A 25183-nucleotide genomic window follows, 5' to 3' on the forward strand; every position below is an offset into this window, starting at 1 on the left:
TTATAGAATAATTGCAATCAAGCTGCAACAATATCCCCTTTTTACATCAGGTTTAAGATGTAATCCTCTATAAAAGGCTTTATATTAACACATAGGATTACATTAAGTTTGCTTTATCAAAAAGCCTTATTGTGTTTGTTGACATAAAAAGAAAACTGTACTGAGCCCGCAGTTATTTCAAAGTAATGCAACGTAGTGAGAAGTTGGCTTATCTTGCTCATTCTCACTTTTTTCTTTTTCTCAAGGTGCACACGTGCACAAACCCAACGCTTATGGATTTGGGATTACTAATTGCGGACTTGTCCTAAGGGATAAAGCGCGGCCAGCGGGGTTGAAAGCCTCTTTTTTTCAGCGGCCTCCTTTGAGCAAGGACACAAGCAAAACCGCAGTGGGAAAGGGCAAAAAAAAACCAACAAAAAAAAAAACCCCGTCCAACTTCAAGTAGATGAAAAAGGTAGGATGATATTATTACTCATACACTCGCTGATGTTATTTGTTGGACTTTTTGCTTAATCACCACCTTGATGCACACTACTTGTAATTAAATGAAGTCATTAATTTATTTAAAAAATACATTAAACCTTTTTCTTCATTTTTCCAATGTTTTTAAGTATTTTCAACCATTATTTACTATGGTATAGAACAGGGGTCGGGAACCTTTTTGGCTGAGAGAGCCAAGAATCTGAATATTTTAAAATGTATTTCCGTAAGAGCCATATAAAAAATTGTCAACACATTTTTAAGTAAGACCAACATTACTAAAGTTTAATATGTCTCTTATTCTTTGTAATAACATTGATATTCTGAAGCTAACTGTGGAGGGGGCGTGGCCTGCGGGCCTGCAGCGAAGTGGGGTGTGCCCGGACCGGCCTCGAAATCAGCGACAGGTGCGTAGACAACCCACCTGGGCCTCTTTGTCTAATCACCTGTCGCTTTGTTATAAGCAGCAGCCAGGAGGAGAGACAGGGTTGGAGCTGGAGCCAGAGTGCGAGCGAGAACGAAAGAGAAAAAGACAATTGCCGGAAAGCAACTGAGAGACTGATTGAAAAATAAAAAAATATCGTAACCCTGAAACAGGCTTTCATGTCGGTGCTTGGTGGTCTGAACAACCCCCAGGAGGGCAAGCCCTGAAAAAATAAAAAATAAATAAAGTGCGGTAGAAAAAAGGATGGATGGATTCAAATGCATGAGCATGTTTAATATTTTGAACGTTATTTTTAATACTTTGATTACAAGTGGAATTAGTCATTACTTATTGTGTTAAGCAGTGTCAGCTCAGATTTATCCGAGAGCCAGATGCAGTCATCAAAAGAGCCACATCTGGCTCTAGAGCCATAGGTTCCCTACCCCTGGTATAGAATAAGGAAAAAATCCAATTAAAGTGGGCTAAAATAGTACAGCATAATAAGACCCAATCGATCAATTAAATACTAACCAGAACCTATAAAATGATCGTTTTTCTCTGAATAATAAAGGCTGGAATGTAATCAGTTTCCAGCAGCATGTACTGTAAGCAGCTCCGTCTCGGGCATTAATTATGTTTATACTTGCCAACAATGAAGGCCCCCATCCCTCACAAATGCCTTTCTGTCTTTCCTAATAGTATTAGGCAAATATTTCTCATGTGGCCCAAGCTGAAATGTACAACTAAGATCCTCCACTAAGAGGACTGGCTTCTGTGCAACGTCACAAAAATCAATAAAGACTATGATTAACTCATTGATTTATTGCAGTTTTTCCCAACTTATTTCTCATTTGGCAACTTCTTTTTTTCCCCCCAACAACAGTCCTCCGGGTGACCGCACGTCTACTTCAGACCCTGGAGGCGACATGGAGTTTATTTATGATCTTTTAGGGTAAGAAACATTGAATATAATAAAGGGAATATTTTGCAGTGGCTAAACTGGAGCAGTACCTTACCAAATCTTGTTAGTGGTGCTGTGGTGATTATTTTTTTATTATAGTAAACATATTTTGCATGTACAAACCCCGTTTCCAGATGAGTTGGGAAATTGTGTTGGATGTAAATATAAACAAAATCCAAGGATTTGTAAATCCTTTTCAACCCATATTCAATTCAATGCACTACAAAGACAAGATATTTGATATTCAAACTCATAAACTTAATTTTTTTTTGCAAACAATAATTATCTTAGAATATAATGGCTGCAACATGTGCCAAAGTAGTTGGGAAAGGGCATGTTCACCACTGTTGTTACATCATCTTTTCTTTTAACAACACTCAATAAGCGTTTGGGAACTGAGGAAACTAATTGTTGAAGCTTTGAAAGTGGAATTCTTTCCCATTCTTGTTTTACGTAGAGCTTCAGTCGTTTCGAGGTCTCCGCTGTCGTATTTTACGCTTCATAATGCGCCACACATTTTCGATGGGAGACAGGTCTGGACTGCAGGCGGGCCAGGAAAGTACCGCCAACCCCACGCTGTTGCAACACGTGCTGAATGTGGCTTGGCATTGTCTTGCTGAAATAAGCAGGGGCGTCCATGAAAAAGACGAAGGATAACATCAAAGCATCAATATGGAAAATGTCTTGTAAACAAAAAAAATGAAATGAAGAACAAATGGGCGGAAACTGGACTCAACATCCGTGACCGAACTGTAAGAAACTGCCCAAAGGAAATGGGATTTAAATACAGAAAAGCTCAACGAAAGCCGCCAATAACACCCAAACATAAAAAAACAAGGTTCCAATGATCAAAGGAAAAAAACAATAGTGGACTAAAGTTGACTGAAAGTCGTATCCAGGGATGGATTGTGAATCGGCATCAAGCAAAGTGGTGATGTTGGTACTTTTGTTGGAAATGTATTAAGAAGACCGCCTGAAGAAAACTGCGTTCATGAATGAGTATATCCGTTCGGCACATTTTATATTTGTCACGGACGGCTTAACCAGAGTAGGAGAAACCGAAAACGCACGCAAATGGTGTGGAGATGAAACTGTTAACACTACATGGCAGCAATGGGGCAAAGCCACAGGAACGAGAAGCGGGAGTGGAGCCACAGCAGAGGAGATGAACACGACTGTAAGGGTGAACCATCAGGACTCTACTGGCGCAGAGTGAATGGACTGGAGAGCTTTAGTAGTCAGGAACAAATGAGTATCAGGTGTGCGCACAGGTGGCTCCGCCCCGTGACCTAGGAACCAGAGCTGCCAGATCATGACAATTATAGCTGCAATACATACAGAATAGTGCTGCTGGGATCCTGATGAGAATGCGGAAATATGACCATATCACACCAATTCTCAAATCCCTTCACTGGCTTCCTGTTCCACTCAGGATTGAATACAAAGTCTCCCTACTAACCCACCAGTGCCTCCATGGAAATGCCCCACTCTACCTCAAAGAACTACTCACCCCCAAATCCTCCGGACAGGCTAACGTGCTCCAACCTCCTAGGACAAAGCTACGAACAAAGGGAGACAAGGCTTTCTGCACCACCGCTCCCAGTCTTTGGAACACTCTCCCTGACCACATGAGGGCACCACAGACTGTGAATGCTTTTAAAAACGGTTTAAAAACCTTTCTTTTTAAATAAAGCCTTTTCTTTAGATATATGCATACTAGTTCTAGCTATTAGGCTGTTCTAGTTTATATTTTTATTATATTTTTGTTTTTATTTAATTTTTTTAATGCACGGTAGCACTTTGAGGTTGTTTGCTCAATGTAAAGTTTTACAAATAAAATCTATCATTATGATTATTATTATTGTTTTATTTTAGTGGTTCTTAAAGCCAGAAAGCTACCATTTGAAATTACTATAAATTTGTGTCACGTCTGTTATCTACAAATGATCTTTCTACAAAATTAATCAACCGAATGAACATCCTTCAAGACCGGGGATTCCATACTTCTTTCTGGGGTTGTATAAGTAAAACTAAAATAAAGACAATAATGGACAATGACCCCAAACACACGTCAAAAGTGGTAAAGGAATGGCTAAATCAGGCTAGAATTAAGGTTTTGGAACGGCCTTCCCAAAGTCCTGACTTAGACGTGTGGACAATGCTGAAGAAACAAGTCCATGTCAGAAAACCAACACATCATTCTGAATGAACTGCACCAATTTTGTCAAGAGGAGTGGTCAAAAATTCAATCAGATGGCTACCAAAAGCACCTTATTGCAGTAAAACTTACCAAGGGACATGTAAGCAAATATAAACATTGCTGTATGTCAGGGGTCACCAACGCGGTGCCCGTGTGCACCAGGTAGCCCGTAAGGACCAGATGAGTAGCCCGCTGGCCTGTTCTAAAAATAGCTCAAATAGCAGCACTTACCAGTGAGCTGCCTCTATTTTTTAAACTTTATTTATTTCCTAGCAAGCTGGTCTCGCTTTGCTCAACATTTTTAATTCTAAGAGAGACAAAACTCAAATAGAATTTGAAAATCCAAGAAAATATTTTAAAGACTTGGTCTTCATTGGTTTAAATAAATTCATTTATTTTTTTAATTTGCTTCTTATAACTTTCATAAAGAAAATTTTAGAGAAAAAATACAACCTTAAAATGGATTTTAAGATTTTTAAACACATATACCTTTTTACCTTTTAAATTCCTGCTTCTTCTCTCCTGACAATTCAAATCAATGTTCAAGTAAATTAATTTTTTTTATTGTAAAGAATAATGAATACATTTTATTTTAATTCTTCATTTTAGCTTCTGTTTTTTCGACGAAAAATATTTGTGAAATATTTCTTCAAACTTATTATGATTAAAATTCAAAAAAATATATTCTGGCAAATGTAAAAAATATTTGGAATCAAATTTAAATCTTATTTCAAAGTCTTTCGAATTTTTTTTTTTAATTTTTGTTCTGGAAAATCTAGAAGAAATAATGATTTGTCTTTGTTAGAAATATAGATTGGTCCAATTTGTTGTATATTCTAACAAAATTCAGATTGGATTTTAACCCATTTAAAACAGGTCATCAAAATTAAAAAATTAATCTTAATCAGGAAAAATTACTAATGATGTTCCATTAATAATTTTTTTTAATTTTTCAAAAACATTCGAATTAGCTAGTTTTTTTCGGTTGAATTTTGAATTTTAAAGAGTCGAAATTGAAGATAAACTGTGTTTCAAAATTAAATTTTCATTTTTTTCCGTGTTTTGTCCTCTTTTAAACCGTTCAATTAAGTTTTTTTTTCATCATTTATTCTCTACAAAAAAACCTTCCGTAAAAGGAAAAAAAATGTATGACGGAATGACGGACGGAAAATACCCATTTGTATATATATATATATATATATATATATATATATATATATATATATATATATATATATATATATATATATATATATATATATATGTAGGTGTGGGAAAAATCACAAGACTACTTCATCTCTACAGAACTGTTTCATGAGGGGTTCCCTCAATCATCAGGAGATTTTAATGGAAGCATTCACATACAATGGTTTATATAGGGCACAGAGTGGGTGGGTACAGGCAGGCGTAGGGTGTGGTGATTGGTTCATGGGTTACCTAGGAGGTGTTTCCGTCTGTGGCGGCACCACACCCTACGCCTGCCTGTACCCACCCACTCTGTGCCCTATATAAACCATTGTATGTGAATGCTTCCATTAAAATCTCCTGATGATTGAGGGAACCCCTCATGAAACAGTTCTGTAGAGATGAAGTTGTCTTGTGATTTTTCCCACACCTATATATTGCGCTCTACCACGGTATCGAACACTATTCTCTGGATAATCCAATCAAGATATATATATATATATATATATATATGTGTGTATTTATTAAAGGTAAATTGAGCAAATTGGCTATTTCTGGCAATGTATGTATCAATGTGTGTATCAAACTGGTAGCCCTTCGCATTAGGCAGTACCCAAGAAGTAGCTCTAGGTTTCAAAAAGGTTGGTGACCCCTGCTTTATGTATACTTTTGACCCAGCAGATTTGCTCGCATTTTCAGTAGACCCATAATAAATTCACAAAAGAACTGTTTTTTTGTGCTCCAATCACTCTATCTAAAAAAACTAAGGGTTGTAGAAATGATTGAAAACTCAGGACAGACGTGATATTATGTTCTTTACAAGTGTATGTAAACTACGTATATAATCATATGTGTGGTAAATATTTGTGGCATTTGTGTCTTCTCCTGCAGGGACAATGCTTGGCTGTACATCCTTGGCACCCTCACGGTGATATGGGTGGCAGTGTGGCTGTACAGAGACAGCCTGGAGATCGAAGAATTGGCCGACAAATACGTCTTTGTGACCGGCTGCGACTCGGGCTTTGGTAACCTGCTGTGTAAGAAACTGGAGCGAAAAGGTTTCCGCGTGCTGGCCGGTTGCCTCACGGAGAAGGGAGCCGACGAGCTGAAAAGGATGACGGGACCGTACTTGAAGACAGTCCTGCTGGACGTGACCAGTCAGGACAGCATCCAGAAAGCCATGGAGTGGACCAAGAAAGAGGTTGGCGATAATGGTGAGGTGTTATTTGGTGACTCAGATTCACTTATGGCTTCACGGTGGCAGAGGGGTTAGTGCGTCTGCCTCACAATACAAAGTTCCTGCAGTCCTGGGTTCAAATTCAGGCTCGGGATCTTCCTGTGTGGAGTTTGCATGTTCTCCCCGTGACTGCGTGGGTTCCCTCCGGGTACTCCGGCTTCCTCCCACTTCCAAAGACATGCACCTGGGGATAGGTTGATTGGCAACACTAAATTGGCCCTAGTGTGTGAATGTGAGTGTGAATGTTGTCTGTCTATCTGTGTTGGCCCTGCGATGAGGTGGCGACTTGTCCAGGGTGTACCCCGCCTTCCGCCCGATTGTAGCTGAGATAGGCGCCAGCGCCCCCCGCGACCCCAAAAGGGAATAAGCGGTAGAAAATGGATGGATGGATAGATTCACTCATAACCTGTTGCCAGGTAGAGTTCATAGGGCTCAATATAGGGCCCTAAACAGAACTATATTAAAAATTTAAAATTATTTCAAAAATGTTATTTAAGAAAAAAGAAAAGTTTAATCGTTTGTTTTTTAGTGCAAAACAAACAATCTCCCTAAAGCAGGGGTCGGCAACCCGTGGCTCCGGAGCCGCATGCGGCTCTTTTGATCACTCTAATTGCCGACACCCCCGATTATCCCGAGAGATTTCCAGGTTTAATGCTTCTCCCAGCAAATTCTCCGATTTTCACCTAGTCGATAATATTGAGGGCGTGCCCTGATGGAAATGCCTTTACAACCCTCTAAAACTCCTCGTCGCGCCCGCTTTTATCAATCAATCAATCAATCAATGTTTACTTATATAGCCCTAAATCACGAGTGTCTCAAAGGGCTGCACAAACCACTACGACATCCTCGGTAGGCCCACATAAGGGCAAGGAAAACTCACACCCAGTGGGACGTCGGTGACAATGATGACTATGAGAACCTTGGAGAGGAGGAAAGCAATGGATGTCGAGCGGGTCTAACATGATACTGTGAAAGTTCAATCCATAATGGATCCACCACAGTCGCAAGAGTCCAGTCCAAAGCGGATCCAACACAGCAGCGAGAGTCCCGTTCACAGCAGAGCCAGCAGGAAACCATCCCAAGCGGAGGCGGATCAGCAGCTCAGAGATGTCCCTAGCCGATACACAGGCGAGCAGTACATGGCCACCGGATCGGACCGGACCCCCTCCACAAGGGAGAGTGGGACATAGGAGAAAAAGAAAAGAAACGGCAGATCAACTGGTCTAAAAAGGGAGTCTATTTAAAGGCTAGAGTATACAACTGAGTTTTAAGGTGAGAACTGCATGACAGCTGGTCACATGTAGTATACAGCCTCTGTTGATAAACGATAGTGACTGCAAGACATACTTGGTCATACGGGCATTCCATGAAGGCGCCGTCTTTACCACTCTCTACAAATGTCTACCACAGCCCAGCCACGAGCCGTATGTGGCTTCCTTGAACACACTCAGACGACTGCAAGGCATACTTGTTCAACAGCCATACAGGTTACACTGAGAGTTGTGATATACATTAAAAGCGTTACTAAAACGGCCTTCTTTCATCTCCGTAATATCGCTAAAATTCGCTCCATTCTGTCCACTAAAGACGCTGAGATCATTATCCATGCGTTTGTTGCGTCTCGTCTCGATTACTGTAACGTATTATTTTCGGGTCTCCCCATGTCTAGCATTAAAAGATTACAGTTGGTACAAAATGCGGCTGCTAGACTTTTGACAAGAACAAGAAAGTTTGATCACATTACCCCTGTACTGGCTCACCTGCACTGGCTTCCTGTGCACTTAAGATGTGACTTTAAGGTTTTACTACTTACGTATAAAATACTACATGGTCTAGCTCCATCCTATCTTGCCGATTGTATTGTACCATATGTCCCGGCAAGAAATCTGCGTTCAAAGGACTCCGGCTTATTAGTGATTCCCAAAGCCCAAAAAAAGTCTGCGGGCTATGGAGCGTTTTCCGTTCAGGCTCCAGTACTCTGGAATGCCCTCCCGGTAACAGTTCGAGATGCTACCTCAGTAGAAGCATTTAAGTCTCACCTTAAAACTCATTTGTATACTCTAGCCTTTAAATAGACTCCCTTTTTAGACCAGTTGATCTGCCGTTTCTTTTCTTTTTCTTCTATGTCCCACTCTCCCTTGTGGAGGGGGTCCGGTCCGATCCGGTGGCCACGTACTGCTTGCCTGTGTATCAGCTGGGACATCTCTGCGCTGCTGATCCGCCTCCGCTTGGGATGGTTTCCTGCTGGCTCTGCTGTGAACGGGACTCTCGCTGCTGTGTTGGATCCGCTTTGGAATGGACTCTCGCGACTGTGTTGGATCCATTGTGGATTGAACTTTCACAGTATCATGTTAGACCCGCTCGACATCCATTGCTTTCCTCCTCTCCAAGGTTCTCATAGTCATCTTTGTCACCGATGTCCCACTGGGTGTGAGTTTTCCTTGCCCTTATGTGGGCCTACCGAGGATGTCGTAGTGGTTTGTGCAGCCCTTTGAGACACTACTGATTTAGGGCTATATAAGTAAACATTGATTGATTGATTGATTGATATAATAAACTTTAAGACTCTTACTAATATGCGCTAAACTGTGAACCCACACCAAAGAAGAAGGACAAACACATTTCTGGAGCACATCCGCATTGTAACACAACATAAACACAACAGAACAAATACCCAGTATCCCATGCATACCTAAATCTTTCGGGCTACATTATACATCCCCGCTAGCACCAAATCCCCCCCTCCCCCCTTCCCCTCCATGCGGCGGTTGAGGTGGGCGGGGTTGGAGGGTGGGGGGGTCGGGGCTTGGTGCAAGCAGGGGTGTATAATGTAGCCCGGAAGAGTTAGGGATGCATGGGATACTGGGGTGGCATGGCGCAGTGGGTAGAGCGGACGTGCCAGAAACCTGAGGGTTGGTTGCAGGTTCGCTTCCCACCTGTTGACATCCAAAAAAGCGCTGCCGTTGTGTCCTTGGGCAGGACACTTCACCCTTGCCCCCGGTGCCGCTCACACTGGTGAATGAATGATGAATGAATGATTGGTGGTGGTCGGAGGGGCCGTAGGCGCAAACTGGCAGCCACGCTTCCGTCAGTCTACCCCAGGGCAGCTGTGGCTACATATGTAGCTTACCACCACCAGGTGTGAATGAATTATGGGTTCCCACTTCTCTGTTAGCGCTTTGAGTATCTAACAATAGAAAAGCGTGATATAAATCTAATCCATTATTATTATGAGTATTTGTTCTGTTGTGTTTATGTTGTGTTACAGTGAGGACGTTCTCCAGAAATGTGTTTGTCATTCTTGTTTGGTGTGGGTTCACAGTGTGGCGCATATTAGTAAGAGTGTTAAAGATTATTATATCACAACTCTCAGTGTAACCTGTATGGCTGTTGAACAAGTATGCCTTGCAGTCGTCTGAGTGTGTTCAAGGAAGCTACATACGACTCATGGCTGGGCTGTGCTAGATATTTGTACATGTTGTAGAGATTAGATTAGATTAGATTAGATTAGATAGTATTTTATTTATTCCGTCAGGAGAGTTCCTTCAGGAAAATTACCATTTTCAGCACAATCCCATTCAAGATCAGACAAACATTAAAGGGAGACAGAACAGGATCGCTGACGGGTCTGCCGGCTTCCAGCGCCCCTTACAAAAAAAGATGAGATACAGGGGTGGGGGGGGATAGAAGATTAAAATAAATAAAAAAATCGGTCTTAGCCTGGGCCCTGGAGAGGGGGTGCAGACTGAGGCCAAGGGAAAAAAACAACAACTCATAGCCATAGTACACATCCCTCTTACATGTGTGTAAGAGGGAAACATCAAACATCAAAGAACACAGAGGACATTAAAGACATTAAAGCAGCAGATACAACCAGACACTTCTACATACAGCTATGAATAAAAAGTAAAAGAAACATATCCACTGTGGTGGCCTCTGCGGTGTTCCACGCCATCGTCCGCTGGGGTGGAGGGAGGATGGCCAGAGACAGGAGCAGACCCAACAAAGCAACCAGGACAGCCGACTCCACTCCCGGCCAGTGTCCAGTCCGCATGGATGAGCGAGGATACGTCCAAGGAGACTGAGGTGACTGAGAGTGGTAAAGACAGCGCCTTCATGGAACGCCCGTATTAATGTGGAAGGGCGACAATCAGCAGACATTCACGTGAATAGTTGCTCTGGATTCCGGGAATCTCCCAGAAAGTTTGGGAGGGTTGGCAAGTGTGATGCTGTCAAACGGCATTACTTTAAATCTCGCGGGCAGCACTAACATTAAATTTCCATATTAAGGTGCAGGCCGCGTGTCTGAGACCCCTTGTTAATACATAGCACAAAGCAAAATAAAATAAAAACTCCGTATGCAGTGTTATTTCATTTTAAATTTTAAAAGAGTTTTGTGGCTCCCATTGTTTTCTTTATTTGGTGAAACGGGTCAAAATGGCTCTTTGGGTGGTAAAGGTTGCCGACCCCTGCTTTAAGAGAACTTTATCAAAAATGTAAAATTATTATCAGGAGGAACAGTGTGGTTTTCGTCCTGGTCGTGGAACTGTGGACCAGCTCTATACTCTCGGCAGGGTTCTTGAGGGTGCATGGGAGTTTGCCCTAACCAGTCTACATGTGCTTTGTGGACTTGGAGAAGGCATTCGACCGTGTCCCTCGGGAAGTCCTGTAGGGAGTGCTCAGAGAGTATGGGGTATCGGACTGTCTTATTATGGCAGTCCGCTCCCTGTACGATCAGTGTCAGAGCTTGGTCCGCATTGCTGGCAGTAAGTCGGACACGTTTCCAGTGAGGGTTGGACTCCGCCAAGGTTGCCCTTTGTCACCGATTCTGTTCATAACTTTTATGGACAGAATTTCTAGGCGCAGTCAAGGCATTGAGGGGTTCCGGTTTGGTGGCCGCGGGATTAGGTCTCTGCTTTTTGCAGACGATGTGGTCCTGTTGGCTTCATCTGGCCGGGATCTTCAGCTCTCACTGGATCGGTTCGCAGCCGAGTGTGAAGCGGCCGGAATGAGAATCAGCACCTCCAAATCCGAGTCCATGGTTCTCTCCCGGAAAAGGGTGGAGTGCCATCTCCGGGTTGGGGAGGAGACCCTGCCCCAAGTGGAGGAGTTCAAGTACCTAGGAGTCCTGTTCACGAGTGGGGGAAGAGTGGATCGTGAGATCGACAGGCGGATCGATGCGGCGTCTTCAGTAATGTGGACGTTGTACCGATCTGTTGTGGTGAAGAAGGAGCTGAGCCGGAAGGCAAAGCTCTCAATTTACCGGTCGATCTACGTTCCCATCCTCACCTATGGTCATGAGCTTTGGGTCATGACCGAAAGGATAAGATCACGGGTACAAGCGGCCGAAATGAGTTTCCTCCGCCGGGTGGCGGGTCTCGCCCTTAGAGATAGGGTGAGAAGCTCTGTCATCCGGGAGGAACTCAAAGTAAAGCCGCTGCTCCTCCACATCGAGAGGAGCCAGATGAGGTGGTTCGGGCATCTGGTCAGGATGCCACCCGAACGCCTCCCGAGGGAGGTGTTTAGGGCACGTCCAACCGGTAGGAGGCCACGGGGAAGACCCAGGACACGTTGGGAAGACTATGTCTCCCGGCTGGCCTGGGAACGCCTCGGGATCAATCAATCAATCAATCAATGTTTATTTATATAGCCCCAAATCACAAATGTCTCAAAGGACTGCACAAATCATTACGACTACAACATCCTCGGAAGAACCCACAAAAGGGCAAGGAAAACTCACACCCAGTGGGACGCCAGTGACAATGCTGACTATGAGAAACCTTGGAGAGGACCTCAGATGTGGGCAACCCCCTCCTTTAGGGGACCGAAAGCAATGGATGTCGAGCGGGTCCAACATGATACTGTGAAAGTTCAATCCATAGTGGCTCCAACACAGCCGCGAGAGTTCAGTTCAAAGCGGATCCAAGACAGCAGCGAGAGTCCCGTCCACAGGAGACCATCTCAAGCGGAGGCGGGTCAGCAGCGTAGAGATGTCCCCAATCGATACAGGCGAGCGGTCCATCCTGGGTCCCGACGAGCGGTCCATCCTGGGTCTCGACTCTGGACAGCCAGTACTTCATCCATGGTTATCGGACCGGACCCCCTCCACAAGGGAGGGGGGGACATAGGAGAAAGAAAAGAAGCGGCAGATCAACTGGTCTAAAAAGGAGGTCTATTTAAAGGCTGGAGTATACAGATGAGTTTTTAGGTGAGACTTAAATGCTTCTACTGAGGTAGCATCTCGAACTGTTACCGGGAGGGCATTCTAGAGTACTGGAGCCCGAACGGAAAACGCTCTATAGCCCGCAGACTTTTTTTTGATCCCTCGGGGAGAGCTAGACGAAGTGGCTGGGGAGAGGGAAGTCTGGGCTTCCCTGCTTAGGCTGCTGCCCCCGCGACCTGACCTCGGATAAGCGGAAGAAGATGGATGGATGGATGGATGGATGGTAAAATTATTATTTTTTTTTAATTTGGGGAAAAAAATGAGTTTAATTATTCATTTTTTAGTGCAAAACAAACAATTTATTTTAATTTTGCTAACCTGACACAGTTCCAACCGCGGCTTAGAACCTAGTACCACTGCCTTGCAAGACCGACATTAACTCAGCACACCATCATCATATTCTTATCAGTGGAGGAGCAGGAAGGGGCTAGTCAGTGAAGGCATTAAAAACTACGACAGCTGTGAAGTGAAAACCCTTTCAGGTGACTACCTCTTTAAGTTCATCAAGAGTGTGCAAAACAGTAAACAGCGCAAAGGGTGGCTATTTTGAAGGAAGTAGAATAAAAAACATGTTTTTAGTTTTTTTACCTTTTGTTATATATATATATATTGTTGATATTTAAGTATGTATTTACATACACAAAGTAGGAATGTATGATATTTTGTTGGATTATTAAAAAATATTAGTTTAAAAGATATGCATTTGCATTCCGTACATGTATAAGAAAATACATTTAGTAAGAAAAGATAAAGTACTTTGTAACGCATATTATTATTATATTGAGTTTCTCCTTCACTCAGGACTCTGGGGTATCGTGAACAACGCTGGCCGGTCATTACCCATGGGCCCCACCGAGTGGATGAAAGTGGAGGACTTCCACAGCACGCTCAAGGTCAACATGAACGGCACCATCGCCATGACGATGACCTTCCTGCCCCTGGTCAAGAAGGGCCGCGGGCGCGTGGTGAACGTGGCGTCGGTGCTGGGCAGGGTGGCGGCCAACGGGGGCGGTTACTGCATCTCCAAGTTTGCTGTGGAGTCTTTCTCCGACTGCCTCAGGTGAGAAAAAGGGCCTCAGCGTGTGACCGAGGATTAAGTTCTCTGTGAAAGGATCTCTGGGCCAGGGACAATGGCTCTTTGTTGTTTAGCCTTAATAACAAAGCTGTTGGCGCTGTTGGTATTTAACTGTGTTTTAATTCAATTTAAAGGGGAACTGTACTATTTTTATGGAATCGTTCACAATCATTACGAAAGACGAGAAGACCAAGGTTTTTGGGTTTTTCCTACATTCTAATTTGTATTAATCGGCTCGTTCTAGGTGGCTAGCAATGCAACTAATGGGAACAATCCATTCTGCCTCTAAGGCCCCTTCTACACTAAGCCGGATAAGGTTATCCAGGGTAAATGCCACCTAACCTTATCCTTGTCCACACACACACGATGGTCGTTTAAGACCCCCTAACCCCCTCCGTCTGCCGGCACAACCTGACCTAGTACGCATGCGTGGAAAATGCGCACGTCATAGTCACCTCCAGTGTTGCTTTGTGTGCAAGTTCTTAAATTTAACTTATCTGAACAATATGCATTGTTCGCTCTCACTTGACTACTGAAACACTCTTACACGCACGCCTAAAACGCTCTTACACGCACGACTGAAACGCTCTCACACATACTACTGAAAAACGCTCCCCCACGCCCTACTGAAACGCTCTTACAAGCACTGCTGAAACGCTTTCACAAGCACTACTGAAACACTTTCACAAGCACTACTGAAACACTTTCACACGCACTACTGAAACGCTCTCACAAGCACTACTGAAACGTTCTTACAAGCACTACTGAAAAGTTCTTACAAGCACAACTTTGTACCATGAATTGATTAACGTGGACCCCGACTTAAACAAGTTGAAAAACTTATTCGGGTGTTACCATTTAGTGGTCAATTGTACGGAATATGTACTGAACTGTGCAACCTACTAATAAAAGTATCAATCAATCAATCAAACAACTGAAACGCTCTCACAAGCACGACTGAAACATTCTTACAAGCACGACTGAAACGTTCTTACAAGCACAACTGAAACGCTCTCACAAGCAGTATTGAAACACTCTCACAAGCACTATTGAAACACTCTTACATGCACTACTGATACACGCACTACTAAAACACTCTCACGCGCGCTACCGAAGCGCTATCTTACCCACGACTGAAACGCTCTTACAAGCACTACTGAAACACTCTCACGCGCACTACTGAAACTCTCACACGCACTACTGAAACGTTCTTACAAGCACTACTGAAAAGTTCTTACAAGCACAACTTTGTATCATGAATTGATTAACGTGGACCCCGACTTAAACAAGTTGAAAAACTTATTCGGGTGTTACCATTTAGTGGTCAATTGTACGGAATATGTACTGAACTGTGCAACCTACTAATAAAAGTATCAATCAATCAATCAATCAAACAACTGAAACGTTCTTACAAGCACTACTGAAACTTTCTTACAAGCACTACTGAAACGTTCTTACAAGCACAACTGAAACGTTCTTACAAGCACAACTGAAACGCTCTCACAAGCACTATTGAAACACTCTCACAAGCACTATTGAAACACTCTTACATGCACTACTGATACACGCACTACTAAAACACTCTACGCGCACTACCGAAGCGCTATCATCCCACTACTGAAACGCTCTTACAAGCACTACTGAAACACTCTCACACGCACTTACTGAAACTCTCACACGCACTAATGAAACACTCTAATTCACACTACTGAAACGCTCTTACAAGCACTACTGAAACACTCACACGCACTACTGAAACTCTCACACGCACTAATGAAACACTCTAATTCACACTACTGAAACACTCTTTTACACTCTATGGAAACACTCTCACATGCACTACTGAAACACTTTCACATGCACTACTGATACGCTCTCAAACGCACTACTAAAACACTCTCATGCACACTACCAAAGGGCTGTCATACCCACTACTGAAACGCTCTCACAAGCACTACTGAAACGCTTTCACAAGCACTATTGAAACAGTGTTACATGCACTACTGATACGCTCTCACACGCACCACTAAAACACTTTCACAAGCACTATTGAAACACTCTTACATGCACTACTGATACGCTCTCGCAGGCACTACTGAAACGCTGTCACACGTACTTCTAAAACACTCATACACTCACGCCTGAAACGCTCTTGTACGCAGTACTGAAATGCTCTTACAAGCACTCCTAAAACGCTCTAACAAGCATGACTGAAATGCTCTCACACAAACTACTGAAACGCTACCCCACGCTCTACTGAAACCCTTTCACAAGCACTACTGAAACGTTCTTACAAGCACTACTGAAATGCTCTCACAAGCACTTTTGAGACACTCTTACATGCACTACTGATACTCTCTCACACGCACTACCAAAGCAGTCTCATACCCACGACTGAAACACTCTTACAAGCACTACTGAAACGCTGTCACGCGCACTACTGAAACTCTCACACGCACTAATGAAACACTCTAATACACACTACTGAAACGCTCTTACAAGTACTCCTAAAACGTTCTAACAAGCACGACTGAAATGCTCTCACACATACTACTGAAACGCTCCCCCACGCCCTATTGAAACGCTCTTCCAAGCACTACTGAAACACTCTTACAAGCACTACTGAAACGTTTTTACAAGCACTACTGAAACACTCTCACAAGCACTATTGAAGCACTCTTACATGCACTACTGATATGCTCTCACACGCACTACTGAAGCGCTCCCAAACCCACTACTAAAACGCTCTCACAAGCACTATTGAAGCAGTCTTACATGCACTACTGATACGCTCTCACACGCACTACTGAAGCGCTCCCAAACCCGCTACTGAAACGCTCTTACAAGCACTACTGAAACGCTCTTACACGCACTACTGAAACACTTTTACGCGCACTACTGAAATGCTCTTACACGCACTACTAAAACACTGTCATACACACGAATGAAACGCTCTTAGACGCACTACTGAAACTTTTCACACACAATACTGAAACGCTCTTGCAGGCACTACTGAAACACTCTCACAGTTTTTCGACGGACAAATTTTCGGTGCATCACTCGTCAATAGTGCGCAAGTAACATGCTATATGTAATATATGAATATACATATTTTGATTCCGAAGAAATAGCGATGGGAGTTGACGCTGTGGCATATTTGCTCACATATTACGTACATAGCGTAAATTTTTTACTTAAGTTGAGTTGAAAAAATAACGCAGACCCTCGCTGATGTCCGTGTTGCCTCTTCTTAACAGCCATAACAAAGATTAGAACCCTCCCAAACATACTATATATATGTCCATTCATACATTATATTACTTGATTTATTTTCACGTAAAAAGAACAGTTTTTTAAAATGTGGAGACTTTTATTATGTAAAAGCAGTAGCGATTTCCTTGTTATTAACAGAATCCAGTCAATATCATTTGTTTTCACTTTATCGAACTGTGCGTGCAAGTGACTTCGAGGTCACATTGGGGCCACATTGGGGCCAAATTGGGGCGTGTGCGTGTTTATACTGGTCTGATAGATCACCTTTTTCTTGCAGTCAAAACAGTCAGCTGGAAAAAAAATCCATCCATCCATCCATCTTCTTCCAGTTATCCGAGGCCGGGTCGCGGGGGCAGCAGCCTAAGCAGGGAAGCCCAGACTTTTCTCTCCCTACCCACTTCGTCCAACTCTTCCCCGGGGATCCCGAGGCGTTCCCAGGCCAGCCGGGAGACATAGTGGTCCCAACATGTCCTGTGTCTTACCTGTGGCCTCCTACCGGTCGGACTTGGGAGGCGTTTGGGTGGCATCCTGACCAGATGCCCGAACCACCTCATCTGGCTCCTCTCAATGTGGAGGAGCAGCTGCTTTACTTTGAGCTCCCCCAGGATGGCAGAGCTTCTCACCCTATCTCTAAGAGAGACCCACAACCCGGTGGAGTTAACTAATTTCAGCCGCTTGTATCCGTGATCTTGTCCTTTCGGTCAAAACCCAAAGGTCATGACCAAAGGTAAGGATGGGAACGTGGATCGATCGGTAAATTGAGAGCTTTGCCTTCCAGCTCAGCTCCTTCTTCACCACAACGGATCGATACAGGGTCCGCATTACTGAAGACACCGCAACGATCTGCCTGTCGATCTCACGATCCACTCTTCCCTCACTCGTGAACAAGACTCCTAGGTACTTGAACTCCTCCACTTGGAGGAAAAAAAATCTGATTTCCAAAAAAATAAGATTTGGGACCACTTTGGCCTGCAGTGTAAACGTAGTCCTTGTTTAGAAAGTTTTTGGCATCCCACAACAGTGTGTGACCGTACATTTGCCAAGGGGTAATATAACCTTATAGAAAATGGTCCTGTCACAGTAGTAATCATTAAAAGTAAAAAAACAACAGTGATTGTGATATTGTCTGTGCACAGGAGAGACATCAACTACTTCGGAGTTAGAGTGTGCATCATCGAACCGGGCTTTTTCAAGACCGCCGTGACCAGCCTGGATCCCATCGAGAAAGAACTGCATCGCTTGTGGGACCAGCTCAGCCCGGAAGTGCAAGCCAGCTATGGCGACAAGTACCTTGATAAGTGTAAGTGTGCATAATACATTCTATGTGTAGAAAACAATTGTCTGTAGCTTTCCTTCGCCTATACCAGACCTGGGCAAATTAAGGCCCGGGGTACATATGCGGCCCTTTAGGCTTTTCAATCTGGCCCGCTGGACGTTCCTAAACAATTTTTTTAGTGTTATATACCAGAGAAGAGAAGGAGGCGACAATCAGGGCAGGACTGCGGTTTACAAGGTTGATTAAAAACCTTTGATAAATACGTGGCGTGTATATTCTACTTAAAGTGAATGAGTGTTGACTATGTGTAGTATTAAATATGTAAATGTTACCAAGGGTTTTTGTCTGTAAATGTTGGTTGTATCTTTCGTCGTTATCCAAGAGGGCAAGACGAAGAGGCAGGACAGGCAAATGGTCATGGGCAAGAGCAGGGTTCGAACAAGGAGGTCGCGGATCGAGGAGAGAAGTCTGGAATCCGGATGGGAGTTGAGTGACAAGGCACAATCCAGGAGGACAGGGGAGTCACTGATGAAATACAAAAAAAAAACATGAACCAGTGGAAAACACAGAGAGATAGAGCTAAACAAGGGCAAGGAAGTCACTGGGAAAACAGGGAATGCCAGACGTGATGTTTACTGGAAGCTTAGCGACGTCCTGGCAAAGGTTCCTCTGGTCTGCTGGTCTTTATGCTGCTCCCCTTCATCAAGTCCAGGTGTGTTGAATCTTGATTGAGTGCAGGCTCGTTGCTTCGTGGGCGTTCTGCGCTCAGAACCAGCGAGGGTGTGTCTGAGTGCGCTGTCAGAAGAGGCACACGCAGCTCCAGCCGCCAAGGAAACTTGGGTTCGACTCCGCGTCATGACATTTAGATCTGTAAGATGGAAACTGTAGCTGCCATTATGATATGCAGTGATTTTTTTCTAATGACCGTAAGTCTTGAACTATACAAAGTATTTCAATGGTTGGAATCTGCGATTGTGCATGATATACTAGTTAGTAATTAGTTACTATGGTAATCTAAGTCACAGCAGCTCAGACGAGGCACCAAGCAGTGTGGGTAGGTAGGTCTTTATTGTCATTGCAACAAGTACAACAACATTCTTGTTTACAGCACAAACGCGTTCAAGATTAGACAAACAAACAGCGTACAGGGTTACAGAACAGGAACGCTGATGGGTCGCCACGAGGCGCCCCGTAAAAGATGGGAAAAGCTAAAAACGCTGGGGAAGAAGATGAGTAAAAAAAATACAATCTAGACTGGGCTCCTAAGGGGGGCCTAGTCTGGGCCAAGTCTGGAGTGGAGAAATAAAACATCCGTGCAATGCACACATAAACACGTTACATTTAATCACGACAAACTCGCAACAGAGGGGCAGGGGGAGTTGGGGCCCTGGAAGGCGACTGCGGCTTTGAAGCACTGCCATCCGACCATCACCCGAGGGGAAAAAGCGGTGGTGAAAGCATTGGGTCGGGGGGCGTGCGTGTATGCCCAGTTGTCTTGGGTGGGATGATGTAATATTTTTTAGACTGACCCCGATCTGCAAAAGTTCGACTCCATGTGTCGTTGAGGAGGGAGGGAGGTCATAAGCGTCTATCATTGAGGTGGCCTCGGGGGTGTTTTCAGAACAGCCTGGTTCCGTTTCCACAGCGTCAAGGCCGTTCGAGGGAGTCAAATCATAGATTAGGATGTTTGTTTTCCGTGAGCAGACAAAAAGCAATGACTTGTCTGTTCTATTCGTCCATGCTGGGTGCTCTCGACTTGGGTGGGGAGCACAGAGTGTGTTATGTTGTGGTTGCATGGCTGCACTGTTAGTGTTCTCTCCAAGCTGGAGCGGCGTACAGGTGGGATTAAGGTTTTACATATTATTAAGCCAGGATCAAAAATACAAAACTGAGGACGCGAACAAGCGTGGAGCTAAAAAAAAACCTAAACGTCACCAAGGGTGAAAAACGAGGAATACTAGTCTGCAGAAAAATCCCTAGAGCAAAGAGAAAAACCAGGAGAACATAATTATTGCGTATAGCAAACATTAACCAGGGAACGAGTGCTGTGTGACAGAAAACTATAAAGGCGAGTGATCAACCAAAACACCTTGGGGAGAACACAAATTGCTAAACAAAGATAGGTGAGGAGAATCAGTGCCCATGGAAACCCAGGAAACAGACTAAAATACTAAAACTACCAAACATAAATCATGCAATGACCCGAGTAACGGATCATGACGGTGTTTCCTGAGCAGCCAGCCTGAAATGCGGGTGTCAGGGACAGACACGGAAGGAGATTTTTACAACAAAGTTCTAAAGCTTAGTGATGTATCAGATACCGTATTTCCTTGAATTGCCACAGGGGCGCTAATTCATTTAAAACCTCTTCTCACTCCTGCACTTACCAAAGGCATGCGGTAAAAGTAAGCATGCGGTAATTATTTCTAAACCTTTTCTCACTCCGGCACTTACCAAAGGTATGCAGTAAACATTTGAGTGTGATGTAAGCCAGGACCTTAAATCCTACTGAATAGCTCTTAATCTTCTTCCCTTTATGCGATTTCAAATGACCGGTATTGAAATCAGCCTCCTCCATTTTGAAAATGATGACAGGGGAAGTGTCACTCGTGATGTCACGAGTTTGACCAGGCGGTAATACTGAGCGTGCGCTAATTATTTTGCGAAGCGAGTTTGACCCGGCAGTAATTCAAGGCAGGCACATACTATATGCCCTGCGGCAATTCAAGGAAATACGGTATATCAGATTGTAGATGGAAGGTTTTTTTACCCTTTGCATTCATATTTTGCTGTGTTTATTGCATTTTTGTTGTGATATTGATTGCAAAGTATGCAGTATATATTTTCACATGTTATTAATATTCAGTGTTTTATCGTTCATGGTTAATATTGTAAATCCCACATTCTTTATTTTCATGTACATTCTGGGTGTCTCATTCAGTAAAACATTTTTTAATTCCTTTCTCTTTTTAAGGTGGTCTGTTATAATGTTTTTAGCATTCAATCACACATTATTGTGAGGTTGTGTATTAGTGGTCCTAAAAATCAGATGTACCGGGCTCCAGGCACATTTTTTTTTCTCTAAATTTGGCCCCTCCGAGTCCAAATAATTGCCCAGGCCTGGCCTAAACTGTTTTTCAGCTGTTATCCGTATGGGATGCAGCGGTACTTAGTTGTAATACACTTGCTCACCATCTGTGGCAGTAATGATTATCAAGCAGACAGAAAAAGTTTGATGCTAAAGTTATGTAGAAGTTTCTTAAGCGCAAAAATTATGACCAATGGGGTGAAGCTGTATTTTCATTTGCACTTTAATTTATTTAGTAAAGATATGTCATGATTATGATTATTTATTATTAATTTAGTGAGTATGTATGTATTTTAGCACAATATAATTTGTAAATTGTAATAAATAATTGTATTACATTAAATGTATTTTGCATTAGTTTTACTGTATTTTTTGACAGTTTAATTAAGAAAAATATATCATGATTATCGTTATTATCTATTATTAATTTAGTTAGAATTTATTGATTTTAGCACAACATAATTTGTTCAATTTTAATAATTGTATTAAATTTTAACAGATATGTCAATTTATTTTTCATTAGTTTCAATGAGCTTATATGATGTTTATTTAAGAAACATTTATCATAATTACCATTATCATCTATTATTAATTTAGTTAGAATTAATTGATTTTAGTACAACATAATTTGTAAATTGTAATAATTGTATCAAATTTGAACAGATAAGTATTTTTTTAAATCAGTTTTAATAAGTCTTTATTATGTTATTTATATAAGAAACATGTATCATGATTATCATTATTATCTGTTATTAAATTCGTTACAATTTATTGATTTTAGCACAACATAATTTGTAAATTGTAATAACTGTGTTATGTTTTAACAGATGTGTAATTTTTTTTCATCAGTTTTAATGAGTCTATATGATGATGTTTATTTAAGAAACATTTATCATGATTATCATTATTATCTATTATTAATTTAGTTAGAATGTATAGATTTTAGCACAACATAATTTGTAAATTGTAATAATTGTGTTACAGTTTAACAGATATGTAATTTTTTTCATCACTTCAATGAGTCTATGATGATGTTTATTTAAAAAAGATACGTCATGATTATCATTATTATCTGTTATTAATTTCGTTAGAATTTATTGATTTTAGCACAACATAATTTGTAAATTGCAATAACTGTATTACATTTTAACAGATATGTAATTGTTTTTCAGCAGTTTTAATGAGTCTCTATGATGATGTTTATTTATAAGAAACATATATCATGATTATCATTATCTGCTATTAATTTCGTTAGAATTTATTGATTTTAGCACAACATAATTTGTAAATTGTAATTATTGTATTAAATTTGAACATATATGTAATTTTCTTTCATCAGTTTTAATGAGTCTATATGATGACGTTTATTTTAGAAACATAGATCATGATTATCATTATTATCTGTTAATAATTTTGTTAAAATTTATTGATTTTACAGCAACATAATTTTTAAATTGTAATTATTGTATTAAATTTGAACATATATGTAATTTTCTTTCATCAGTTTTAATGAGTCTCTATAATGACGTTTATTTTAGAAACATATATCATGATTATCATTATTATCTGTTAATAATTTCGTTAGAATTTATTGATTTTAGCGCAACATAATTTGTAAATTGTAATAATTGGATTACATTTTAATATATGTTTAATATTTTCCATCAGTTTTAATGATTCTCTATAATGATGTTTATTTAAGAAATATATATCATGATTATCACTATCTGCTATTAATTTCGTTAGAATTTATTGATTTTAGCACAACATAATTTGTAAATTGTAATTATTGTATTAAATTTGAACATATATGTAATTTTCTTTCATCAGTTTTAATGAGTCTATATAATGAAGTTTATTTTAGAAACATATATCATGATTATCATTATTATCTGTTAATAATTTCGTTAGAATTTATTGATTTTAGCGCAACATAATTTGTAAATTGTAATAATTGTATTACATTTTAATAGATATGTAATATTTTCCATCAGTTTTAATTAGTCTCTATAATGATGTTTATATAAGAAATATATATCATGATTATCAATATTATCTGTTATTAATTTTGTTAGAATTTATTGATTTTAGCACTACATAATTTGTAAATTGTAATAATTGTATTAAATTTGAACAGATATGTACTTTTTTCATTAGTTTTAATGAGTCTATATGATGACGTTTATTTAAGAAACATATATCATGATTATCATTATTATTTGTTATTAATTTCTTTAGAATTTATTGATTTTAGCGCAACATAATTTGTAAATTGTAATAATTGTATTACATTTTAATAGATATTTAATATTTTCCATCAGTTTTAATGAGTCTCTTTAATGATGTTTATTTAAGAAATATATATCATGATTATCAATATTATCTGTTATTAGTTTTGTTAGAATTTATTGATTTTAGCACTACATAACTTGTAAATTGTATTAATTGTATTAAATTTGAACAGATATATTTTTTTTCATCAGTTTTAATGAGTCTATATGATGACGTTTATTTAAGCAACATATATCATGATTATCATTATTATTTGTTATTAATTTCGTTAGAATTTATTGATTTTAGCACAACATAATTTGTAAATTGTAATAATCATATTACATTTTAACAGATATGTAATTTTTTTTTCATCATTTTTAATGAGTCTCTATGATGATGTTTATTTAAGAAACATATATTATGATTATTATTATCTATTATTAGAATTTATTGATTTTAGCACTACATAATTTGTAAATTGTAATAATTGTATTACATTTGAATAGATATGTAATTTTTTTCAACAGCTTTAATGAGTCTAAATGATAATGTTTATTTAAGAAACGTATGTATTATTATTTATTATTAATTTATATATAATTTATCTATTTAAGCACTGTGTAATTGTATGTAAAAATGTATTTTCCATTAGTTTTTATGAATTACTTCTTTTGCTGTATATTTGATTGGGGTTTATTTTTGTAATCAGCCTGACCTGAGCCTTGATAATAAACACATGGTTTTATATCATTGGACAAAGTAAAATTAGATATGATTATTAGATACGATTAAAGAGTAAGATTCTTAATTCAGAGTCAATATTTGTGTAGGCCTCTGTAGTAGAAAAGTTGGGCCCCGGGGTCAAAAAGGTTAAGAACCCCTGAGCTAGAGAAGGTAACAGAAACTGCAATCTAACTAAGAGTCCAAACTGAAGACTCCGGAGTGAGACTGTTCCACATGTGTAATCGAACGATGACGTTTTGATGTTGCAGACATCAAGATCCAGCGGTTCATCATGAACGCCATCTGCGACGGCGACCTCACCAAGGTGACGGCCTGCATGGAGCACGCCCTGACCGCCGTGTACCCGCGCACTCGCTACAGCGCAGGCTGGGACGCCAAGCTGCTCTGGATCCCGCTCTCGTACATGCCGTCCTGCGTGGTCGACATCGGGCTCAAGCTGGTTCTGCCCCGTCCGTCCAAAAGTGTGTGACTCCCCCTCCATTCATGGGAGGGAGTTAGTTGTGGTTACTTATAATAACTACTGATGTATTCATAAGTTAGGTGTATAATTTTTCTTGTAAAAATATATTTCCTTAATTCATTTAGTTTAAAAAAAAAAAAGTGCAATTTACTGTTCATCTTGACTGTGATGTGCCTTTTTTGCCATACTCGGCCTATTTATGATTGAGGAATGAGCTTAGTCCAAACCAGAAAAATAAAGGTAATTTTTTCCAACACTTTTTTTTTAGTGGTCTTCCATTATT

General features: G+C 40.8%; 1 protein-coding gene across 1 annotated transcript; it reads left to right on the forward strand.

Moving 5' to 3' along the window:
* The first annotated feature begins 200 nt into the window (after positions 1-200).
* rdh5 (retinol dehydrogenase 5 (11-cis/9-cis)) lies at positions 201-25183 on the forward strand. Its single transcript, XM_061889671.1, has 6 exons — positions 201-454; positions 1788-1856; positions 6142-6464; positions 13512-13770; positions 18195-18358; positions 24689-25183. Exons 2-6 carry the CDS (start codon positions 1831-1833, stop codon positions 24907-24909), a joined length of 993 nt encoding a protein of 330 aa, XP_061745655.1. The 5' UTR covers positions 201-454; positions 1788-1830; the 3' UTR covers positions 24910-25183.

The sequence above is a fragment of the Nerophis ophidion genome, linkage group LG02 (assembly GCF_033978795.1).
Source record: "Nerophis ophidion isolate RoL-2023_Sa linkage group LG02, RoL_Noph_v1.0, whole genome shotgun sequence".
NCBI lineage: Eukaryota > Metazoa > Chordata > Actinopteri > Syngnathiformes > Syngnathidae > Nerophis > Nerophis ophidion.

Bases quoted from the DNA above. Each gene is read 5' to 3' on its own strand.
- rdh5 (XM_061889671.1), top strand. From the start codon at position 1,831: ATGGAGTTTATTTATGATCTTTTAGG. The intron at 6,465-13,511 runs GTGAGGTGTTAT...TCCTTCACTCAG, and splicing joins GAAAGAGGTTGGCGATAATG to GACTCTGGGGTATCGTGAAC. The intron at 13,771-18,194 runs GTGAGAAAAAGG...GTCTGTGCACAG, and splicing joins TCTTTCTCCGACTGCCTCAG to GAGAGACATCAACTACTTCG.